The sequence below is a fragment of the Simochromis diagramma genome, unplaced genomic scaffold, assembly GCF_900408965.1.
Source record: "Simochromis diagramma unplaced genomic scaffold, fSimDia1.1 OVJJ01000216.1, whole genome shotgun sequence".
Classification (NCBI taxonomy): Eukaryota; Metazoa; Chordata; class Actinopteri; order Cichliformes; family Cichlidae; genus Simochromis; species Simochromis diagramma.
In genome coordinates, this window is record NW_024386883.1 from 574,932 (window position 1) to 585,200 (window position 10,269).

The 10,269-nt window shown below is 40.4% G+C and overlaps 1 protein-coding gene across 3 annotated transcripts; it reads right to left on the bottom strand.

Annotated features, from left to right (window-relative positions):
- Positions 1–923: 923 nt before the first annotated feature.
- cchcr1 (coiled-coil alpha-helical rod protein 1) lies at positions 924–8,416 on the bottom strand. 3 transcript variants are annotated; one of them, XM_040032750.1, is made up of 20 exons: positions 8,100–8,416; positions 7,544–7,832; positions 7,293–7,460; positions 7,029–7,146; positions 6,615–6,809; positions 6,245–6,408; positions 6,024–6,138; positions 5,737–5,847; positions 5,598–5,618; positions 4,468–4,611; positions 4,257–4,367; positions 3,871–3,977; positions 3,641–3,759; positions 3,386–3,458; positions 2,667–2,785; positions 2,372–2,560; positions 1,974–2,075; positions 1,664–1,809; positions 1,442–1,589; positions 924–1,345 (listed from the first exon to the last, which is right to left on the bottom strand). In XM_040032750.1, the coding sequence occupies exons 1-20, from the start codon at positions 8,167–8,169 to the stop codon at positions 1,215–1,217; spliced, it is 2,640 nt and encodes an 879-aa protein (XP_039888684.1). In that variant the 5' UTR covers positions 8,170–8,416; the 3' UTR covers positions 924–1,214. The 3 variants fall into 3 exon arrangements, with proteins under 3 accessions (XP_039888684.1, XP_039888685.1, XP_039888686.1); XM_040032751.1 differs by having other exon boundaries at positions 3,647–3,759; positions 8,100–8,414; XM_040032752.1 differs by lacking the exon at positions 5,598–5,618 and having other exon boundaries at positions 8,100–8,414.
- Between the last annotated feature and the right edge of the window lie 1,853 nt (positions 8,417–10,269).

The following is a 10,269-nucleotide window of genomic DNA, read 5'->3' on the forward strand; positions in this document are numbered from 1 at the left end:
TAAGCTTAACCCCAAACAGCATATGTGCTGCTCTCATCTTTGACAACATCGCCCTCTTCTGGTGTTGTAGTGGACATGAGATAAGCGTTAGAACTCACACCTGTGTTTAACATGGCTCAGAATTATTAGTATTACCCTGATAGTGGGATGTCGCTGCTCCTGATATGAAGTGATATGAGCTAAAGTATGCATCGCAATCATAACTTATGACCAAGATTAAACTTATCCACTAATACTGATTCTAAACTGTAATGGTATGGTTTCTACGAGGGTTATTTATTACATTAAAGACTTTTGTATCAAAGGCTTAAAATAAAAGAATTTAAATGTTCTCACGTCTTATATATTGCTTTATGAGCCCTCGATATAAATGCAAGACTCAACTTCAAATCATCCACTATTAAGTTTCTTAAAATTTTAAGTTTGACGCATGCATCCTCTGCTTGCCATGATGAATCACCTCTCCAGGAACGTACGTCTTCAATGATCTTGGAAAATAGAGTAGAAAAGCCAAGACATTATTAGTATTTTCACTCTCCCTCAGTTTTCCATGAGGTATTTTTACCTAGAGGCTTGAAACTTTGTATTGCTGCAAAATTGATTAGCACTCGTGACAACATGACAAATAGCACAATTATCTGGCTCATCATGATGTTTATCATCATCAGTCCTATGACTGAGAGCCATTTTAAAATTGACCTCCATAAAGGAGCTTCGAATTGAAAATATTGACTTTTTGTAATGTGAAAATCTTATAGATCTTTCCAGTTATCCATATCAGAAAAAATATGGCTGATGCACCAATTATATAAACAGCTGCTTTATAAACTTAAGCTTCACGGCTGACTCAAAAAGGCTTGGAAACTCGTGTCAAAATGTCCCCATGTATATCTAATTTTACTTGAAAAATCAAACACCACAAATTTCACTTAAAAATATATTTTATTATTTATTTATTATCTTACTGCAAAGACAAGAAATTTAGATTATTCAGAAAATGGACCATTGTCACAGAATCCTCGAAGAATTACACAACCTTAAATTTATATTACTCTACATGTAACACACAGTATCTGTTTAGTTCAAATGTGACATGTCTGATTTTAAGTGGTTTGGCTCAATCAAATGATTTCCAGGAGCTGTATGTTATCAACACTGCCAACAGTTAGAATTTAAAGGTGTGTTTACTGGCTGCAGTGACTCATCTTCAGGTATCAGCTGTGCAGACTGCCGGTGGATGGTTCCACACTGTCACTCTGTCCTTCCTCCTCCGCAGAGTCCTCAGAGCTGTTTACCACTGCAGCACTGAGAGTATGGAGCTCCTCCAAAACACACAGAAGTGTCTCTGACAGGATGCAGACAGGTCATTGGTCAGCTCTGTCACGTCTGTGTAAATGCTGGGACTTCAAAAAAAAACATGCAAAACTAAGACATTTCTTACCATCTGCAGGTAGTTGGACTTGTGCGCCTACAGAACAGCTCCATTCTGAAGCGTTTTGTCGAGGTTTCCATTGAGCAGCAGAGTTTTGCCGAGCCGTCGCCTGAGCTCTCTGGTGCTCCTTCATCAGCCCTCTATCAGCAACTGTGACCTGGAACAAATGCAGGTCGAATGACACAGAAGCAAAAATCTCCACGACTGTGTTTTGCTATAATAAAATCTTACCAAGTGTTGGTTTTTGTCCCTCGCTGTCTCCTTCGGTTGTTTGCGCTGGACTTTCCTCTTTGTGTTTTCACTCTCCGGATTTCGGCTTTGCTTCATCTCTTCCAGTTTCTTTGCTGCCTCTCTCTCAAACTCACGCAAAGTCATAACTGCAACAGACGATACAGACGCCTCAAAAGCCACAGGGATATGCTGCTATATACTGTGTAAACAATTCCAATCATATTAGAGCAAAGTCTGCATTAAGGATATGACTTCATTCCCATATGTAAACCTGCAGTGTACTGAGGCAGCATACAGTTAATCTTACTACCTGCTTTGGTGTGCTCTTTCCTGACTGTGCTGACTTGAGCCTCCATTTCTCTCAGCTTCTCAGAACACCGCTCCTCAATCTCAGACACTCTTTCCTGCAGGGCTGAAGCAGGGTAGGGGAAACAAATGCACCACTCCTCAGTACTGTGTTTGACATACAGAGAGTGTCTGAGTTCAATACTTCTATGTGACTCCAGGGATGCATTAGGTTTCAGTGTATATGTTTGCACATTTTTATAGTCTACATAAAAGTCTAAAACACAGTGTTGTGTGCGTGGTCAGTCTGTAACGTTATTGTTTTTGGTTAACCGCTCTCACAGCATTGTTAGCTTTTAGGCACAGAGAACAGCTGCTTTCAGCTGAAGGGCCTTCTGAAAGGTGCACAGCGAGCGGCCTCACCCTGCTCACTCTGCTCATGCTGGCTGAGCAGCTCACAGCGGACTCTCTCCAGGGTGACCTTAGTGTCCTCCAGCTGGGCCTGGATCTGCTGCAGGTTCTGCTCAGCCTCCTCTCTACCAGCTACAGCCTGCTCGAGCTCCACCCAGCTCTGCTCCAGCTCCTGCTGCTGTAGCCTAACTTTACTCTCATCTGCAGAGGGTATAAAGTGCGCGGAGACACATGCATTACAGAAATGTGGAGATGTACCAGACAAACAGACGATATAATGGGTGTTGTGATCCATATGGGGTCTCACATTGCTCTTTCAGATCAGCGAGAGCGTTCTCGATAAGCTCTGGGGTTCTTTTGAGCTCTCGAGTGAGTCTGTCTCTCTCTTCGCACACCAAACTGTGCTCTATCTGGAGGTTTCTGATGCTGCAGGGCAACAAAGATAAAATGGTACAGCAAACAGACAAGCAGAAGTAGAGAAGGCTCTGCATGATGCATAACAAAGTAAGCTAAACAGCCTGAAAGTTACTTTTTGCATGAATTATAATCATCTTGTATAGATACACTGACAGCATAAGACAGCAACACCTGCTATTCACAACACTTATTTCAACCACATTAGCGACACCTGTTATATATGTCCCATCAAATCAGTATGCAGTATGCCACTCTATACCAGCATAAAAATCTAAACTCAGAACCCTCCACGTACTTATTTTCTTTTCTTGATCCTTCATTCATCTCACCACATATGAGGCTTGAAAGCAGCAACTATTTCTACTAATGCAAGAACATCCTGACATATTAGAACATGAGCTTTTTGTCAGAAAGCCAAAAGAGCAAGTGAGTGGAAGAACAAGATGCTTATAAAGGCTATCTCTTGGCCTAAAATGAGGAGCGCCTAGTGAAAAGACACGTGACCTCAGTCAGATATGATTTTGTGTACGTCTATGATCCAGAAAGAACGTGAAAGAGATGAAATAGAGGTGAAAGAGATAATCACCCACATTGAAAAATAAACTGTACCTTTCAGCATCCTTATCTGGCTGTTTACAGGCCTGTTCAACTTTCTGCAGGGCTGCCTTCCTCATGACCAAAGCTGCAAAACAAAACCCGATAGAAATTCTTTATGTTCTTCTAGCTATGCTATTAACTCATCTGCATATAATATATATATATATATATATATATATATATATATATATATATATATATATATATATATATATATACACACACACTACACACACACACACACACACACTACACACACACACACACCTGTACCTTGGACTGTCTCCACTCGTCTTTTAGCAAAAGTCAGCCTCTGGGTAAAAGTGTTGAGCCTTGCTTTAGCTGCCTCCACTTCTGCCACCTTGCTTTCCAGTGCCTCACAGAATCTGTAAGGCACAGCCAATATATGTCTGTCTTGAATTCTATTTCTATTTTTCTAATACGTCTCCTTATCTTTCCTTATCCTCTGAAATTCAGTTTTGCTATTTTTTTTTTACCTTTGCACTGCCTCTGTCAAGGTTTTAAGTTCAGCCTCTGCTTTCTGGCTCTGTAACTTCAACTGAACATTTTCCTTGTGAACACTGGCCAAATCCTGTTTCAGTGCCTGGAAAGAAAAACATTCCCACATATAACTGAGCATCTTTCACAGATCTGTTTTACTGTTTTTAATGCGGTGCTTAGTTTTTAAGATTGTCTTTCCCCAGGTGCTGTCCTTTAAACCTCAATGGCTCTGGGAACCAAAGTTTTGGTGCAGTCAGCATCATCTGCTGTGGTAAAAAAAATGTACGAGCATTTATCACTTTCCTAGGCAGACCGAAGTTTATTACGCATCATCAAAATTTCAGACAGCCATGTAAATCACATCAGTTGCCCTGGTACTAACATCTTTTTCCACCCTCTCGAGGTCCAGCTCAGCGATCCTGTCATGTAGGCTGTGTTGGAGCACGCTAGCTCTGTGCTGCTCCTGCTGCAGCTGCTGCTCTGCAAATCTGACCTAAAACACACATCATTGTAGTCCCACATTGAACACAGTTTTAAATACGCTGGAATTACCTGTACTGTGTGGTATAGCAAAATAATAGCCGTTTTCATACTTTTGAAATCAGTTTTTCCTTTTCTCCTCTTATCTCGATGTCCTTTGAGCGAAGCTGGACGCACAACTTGAACACTTTCTCTCTCCACAGCTGAAGCACTTGAAGGCCTTCGGATCCTTTCTCCACAAGTGGATCCATTGATGTCTGTGGAAACACACACATATGGGAAACACAAATACACACATACACGCACCACATGAGCATGCATAATTGTTTTCAAATTAGTCTTGATGTTTTCTAAAGCACTACATCTTGAAATGAGGAGTTTTCTTCTCTCTTTCCCACAATGTAGTACTGCACAAAGGATCTGGGTACTAAAGGTAAACTGACAATGCTTATCAATGGACAATATAGCAGGTTTTAAAATCTGTCAACTTTACAAAGAGCCCAATGAAAAAAAATGATAATTTGCATCCAAAACAGCACCAATTTTCTAAATGCATTTGTGTACTGAAGACCTTCTGTTGCTCACATCTCTTCATATAATGCCAGACTGACTCAGTGATGTTGAGAAATGGCTCCGTAAAGGCCATACCATACCATCTCTTTTAGGAGTTTGTTCCAATCATGATATAGGACTGCATGTTTGAAGCTGCTATCACATGCAACAAGGTAAATAATCTGGGACTGACCAAACGCCTCCCAGATGATATTCCATGACACGTAAGAATCTCAACATCTAAAATAGGCTAAACCTTTCCAAAGTACTGTGTGATAACAGAGCATAACAGAGGACGTAGCCTCCAACAACAAACTAAGCGGTTTACTGTAATTACCTATCTCTACCAACTGTTATCATATTTCAGTCTCCTGCAGCGCTACTCAGTGTACGCATATGTGAAGTGAGCACCCAACTGAGTTAACTTAAGACGGATACAGAAGTGTAGTTCTCTGTAATTTTACACTTTTATTTCTTTCAATTTAAACCCAAAGACTTGTGCTGACAGATTTCTTTAATCTACTACAGCAGCATTTCTTTATCATGTACAAAAATAGCCCTTTCTTCTCATTAAGATATCTCAGATATTACATGTGTAGTTAAATGTATATACACAGAAAGAAAGGTGTGTTTCACTAGTCCGGCTTATTCAATGTGGTCTGTGATGTATATTCAGTTTGACATTTCTTACCTTACATGGTCCGCAAACATCCTTAGAGACAACACAAAATCATAGGTATCTGCTGGTTTCACATTAGACTGCTGCTGATCACCAGATGTTTTAAACACAGTTTTGTATCATGTTTTGAAAGAAAAGAAAACCCACTCACCTTTTTCACCATTTTCTCTTCTTGGAGGACGAGTATCTCATTCACAGAGTTAAGCCTGACTGTCAAAAGCTCTGCAGTTGTCTGAAGAGCTGCTTTCTCTTTGTTCAGCCTCTGCAAAATGGACAAGATTAAATTACACACAATTAGCATTAATTATATAATTTGTACATTAACTCATTCATATTTTACTGTTCTTCCTTTACTCTAGTGAAAAGAACATTTGAAAGTCCCATGCAGTTACTTTGCAGTATGCTCATTACGATCAATACTGTATATATTGCCTCTACCTCAACAGCTTCATTTAATCGTTCCCTCTCTCCTTTCTCTGGTGCAAGCTGGCCGATGTAATTTCTGAGGCTTTGCAATGTAGCAGACTGTGTCTCAAAAGCTTGTCCCATTTGGCTGAAAAATAAACAACAACATGCCCCTCACCACACACACACAAAACAGTGACTACAGAGTGCTTTAAATGCTTTAGTTCTGTTCCGTTTTAGATTGAATGAAGCACCTTAAATGTTCTTTTAGTCCATTTCTCTCAGTAGATACTTCCATCAGAGTGCTCTTTAGCTGCAGCAGTTCTGAGGTCATTGACTGAAGTCGGTCCTGTAGTTCACCATTTGTTTTTTGTGCTGCACCCAACTCTGCATAATGGGATGCATTCAACTGTTGCAGCTGAAAATAAGGGAAGTTTATGACACAGACAAATAGTGACATAATGACTTATTCATCTTCAATTACACATTCTCACATTACTTGCAAAGTCAGAGTGAAGGCAGTGCTCAGAGTTCTGCTCAGAGATACTTAGTTGTTGTTGGATTAAGGCCCTTAATCCTAAATGAGGTCACCCAAGTACAATGTTTATGATCATTTAAACACACCTCCACCTCCTTGTTCTTCCGAAATTCCTCTAGTTGCTCTAATAGTCTGAGAGTCTGTTGTTTGGCTTCCTCTTCAGCCTGCAACCTGCCCATTTCAACCTTCAAAGCAAGCTCCTGGGATTCCTCTTTGCTCCTTTCAGCATCTCTCCTCAGCCTTGTAATTTCCTCCTCAGACTCTGCTTTCAGTCTTCCAAGCTGTGAGAAAAAACAGACATATTGCAAACAGAAAAAGCAGACTTTATTAACCTTATTATTGTGAAATGTGACTAAAATGTTTTATTGGGATCACAAAACTGTACAAAAACAAATTTAACTGCAAACTGCCAAAATAAGTTACAAAATGCCAGTAACTCTCAGGTGATGTATGTCTACAAGAGTGTCGAAATGAAATGTTTTGTCAGTAAACATCATTACCTGTGAGCTTATTTTTTCCTTCTGTGCGCTGCAGAGACTGAGCTCCTCTCTGATTTGGCGGAGTTCAGACTTAGCCTTGGATAGATCCGTATGTATTGCTTCCATCTCATGGCTGTGTCTGTTGTGCAAAGGTTATTCCAAGTTAAGCTTGTTCAAAACCGTTATTTGCTGACCTCCATAATGTCAGGTTACGTACTAAATATGTGGGGAAAAAATACATAATATCACTCAGATGTCACATAATGACACAAGCACATCTCTTACCTGCTAAGGGTGTTGTCTTTGTCTCTGACCTCTTCCCTGCATCTTTCTGCAATCTCCTTTAGTGCCTCCACCTGCCCCTTTAACCTCTCTGCTTCAGCCTTGTGCTTTTCTGCCTCCAGTCGCCACTCTGATTCCCATCGAGACGAATTACCTCCTCTGTCTTTTGATCTGCATAAAAGGAAAGAGACCACATTAATATGTCCATATTGCCACCCAAGTGACAGACCATATAAAACATGTAGTGGATATACCTGGCTCTAAAATCTGAACGATAATCAGGGGTCCTTATGCTGTCTCCTTGTAGCATCAAGATCCTCTGATTTTCCTTCCTCAGCTCCAAGATTTCCTGTTGGGCCTGATTGATGGCAAGCCATGGATTGGCAGGACTTGGCTCCCCTGATGATGGTGCTGATATCATGCCTTGGTTTATCCAGGAGATGGGTGGCTGTGTCGCCGGGATTTGAACACATCTGTTTGCTCCAGCAGAATGGGCACTTGATGCAAAATGCGATGGGGGTATGAGGTCCTCCGGAGTCTCCCCTTCATAAAATAAAACAGTGTCTATGTGCCTGCATGCATTAGCTACTCTAATCCAATATAAGGTTCCCCATGTTCCCAAACAAGCATATTGTTACGCTAAGCTCAGTAAAGATAAACATGACAGCTTCCTAATCGTGAAGTATAAAATCACTTTTACTAGTTAAACATGAGTTCATGTAAGCGCCAAGTGGGCTACACTGTAAGCTAACATTTGCTAATTAACAGTTTATTTAGCTCAACCGTAACAAGAATTTAGGTGCAACTTACTCGGAAGTACTGGTGAGGTGAAGTCAGTGGGCACTATCAGCCTCTCCTTCCCTAAAGTTTGTCTCTCCATGTTAAATAACTATTGCCATTACACAGGAAGGAAACAGTACACGGCTGCCGTGGTGCGTTTAGCGTTTGTTCTCCCGCGAGTCACGTCATTCTTCACCGTTGCCTTAGTTACGGGTACAACAGCAACATTCAGAGCTCTCGATTTGGGCAATTTCTGGTCGTGTCAGTCGTTATTTTCGGTTCAAATAACCCACATTTTAAGGTTTCGATGGTACATGTATATACGTATATGAAATTCAACAAATTTAATAGTTCATTTAGGCATAACTGTTACATATTGAAACGGCGCAGTGCATCATGGGAAATTGGAAGGAGCGTAAAAATACAATTGGGTTCTCATTTCCCTAATTGTAGTCTTGCAGGAGTTCTTTTTTTTCACGTAAACTGCCTTTAAATATTCCCTAAATCGTAACCCTGCATTGCCGCCTATTTGTATGCGTTTCAGTGCAGTGTTTGCAGCGTCGACTGGAAGAGCTCTCCTGATAGACTAAATTCAGGGCGTAATCCTTAAACGATAGCACCATCTGTGGGTGGAGCACAGAAGGTATACTGTGATGGGTAGCATATGTTGAGAAGAGGGGGCACTGAGGACTAAATTAACTGTCCTTCTGGGCAAATTTAAATTCGAAAATATTTTATTTAGATGAAAACATTGAGCAACAGACACTAGTTAGAAAAACTATGAAAACAATATGATATATGAGCTTTCCTGTCCCTTTGTGCAGAAACCACAAGTTTCGACAATAAGAAACACACATTATCATATTTATTATAGGAGAAATATTTATAAGTTAAATAAATCATTAGTCTGTGTCATTCCATTCTTTTGGAGGTGGTTACGTGAGCCATTTATATTCAGGCATTATCTAGATGTAAAGGGATACCATTTAGATAATTAGTGGTAAAGGGTCTCATGTAAATGCACTTAATGAGGTGATAACCTAAAATTACAACATTCCTTCTTTGCCTGGGACTCCCTCACCTCAAGAACACCCAAGGGTGTCTGACAGCCACATCATTTCTGCATAATACAGCCGGCCTTGCAGAAAAGGGCACTCTGAGCAGGCTCATAAGTACAGGTTTGAATAGCAATTGGTGATAATTTGGTTACGTAACAGAATTTTGGGGGGTTGAGGGGCGTCTATAAATATTTTACCCACAACTGTAAAATCATTAGTATCCTTATATAATTCCGATTACCAAATTTCGGTAGATTACTCATGTGTTACTTTCCTCCAGTGATGCACATTTTGTGCACACAACATTTGTGATTTAAATCCACAAACTGTGCACATGTGACCACCTTCAGATAAAATCCTGTCTAACATTGGCTATCTAACAGTCATGATAACAAGCATATTTCACGTATCCCGTTGTATTATTTTCCCCAGATGTCTGCAGCAAACATTTGTGTTTGCTGTTACCTACAGTATATCCTGTTTTCTGTTGCTGCTATGACCCACTTTCCCCCTGGGGTTCATTAAAGTTTTATATCATCTATTTATGGCATTTTTGAGCAACACAGAGACCTTTTAGGTTGATTCATTTCCATAAATGATCACAAATAAATGCAAGATGATATGGTACACCGCCGAGAAAATGTCAGTAGAACATGATAGCGTTCATCTTGCATAAAATCTTTAATGTGGTGAAAGGGCGGATTGGGGAGTACAGTGGGAGTGATGTGCATTGTTTGGACATGCTGATATTGTATCTTCTTACTACAAGGCGGGCACTGCAGCATAGGTCCTGAGGAACATCGCAGAGGGGAAGATGGATTGAGAAGGGCAAAGGGAATCAAAAAAGAAAGACAATACTCACCTTTATCAAAAAGCAAAAGGGAGAAAGAGAATTAGTATGTAAGCTTTGTTTCTGCAATCAAGGTGAGCATTGACCACCTGCAGAGCATTAAACACGTAGTACATGAAAGCTATAAAGGCTATTTTGATAAAGGCAGGCAGCAAATTGATCTGGGTCCAGACTGAAATGTTCCTTGTTGGGCTCTAGCAGGGCTCTTGAAGCAATAGTGAAGAGGTCTGCTTTTTGTTCACTCTTCAGTTCTCTTAGGTAAACCGTAGAACAAGCAGAACCTACAGAGAAC

Bases quoted from the DNA above. Each gene is read 5' to 3' on its own strand.
- cchcr1 (XM_040032750.1), bottom strand. From the start codon at position 8,169: ATGGAGAGACAAACTTTAGGGAAGGAGAGGCTGATAGTGCCCACTGAC. The intron at 6,810-7,028 runs GTAATGATGTTT...TTTTTCTCACAG, and splicing joins AGGAAAAAATAAGCTCACAG to CTTGGAAGACTGAAAGCAGA. The intron at 3,978-4,256 runs GTTAGTACCAGG...TTTTCTTTCCAG, and splicing joins TCGAGAGGGTGGAAAAAGAT to GCACTGAAACAGGATTTGGC.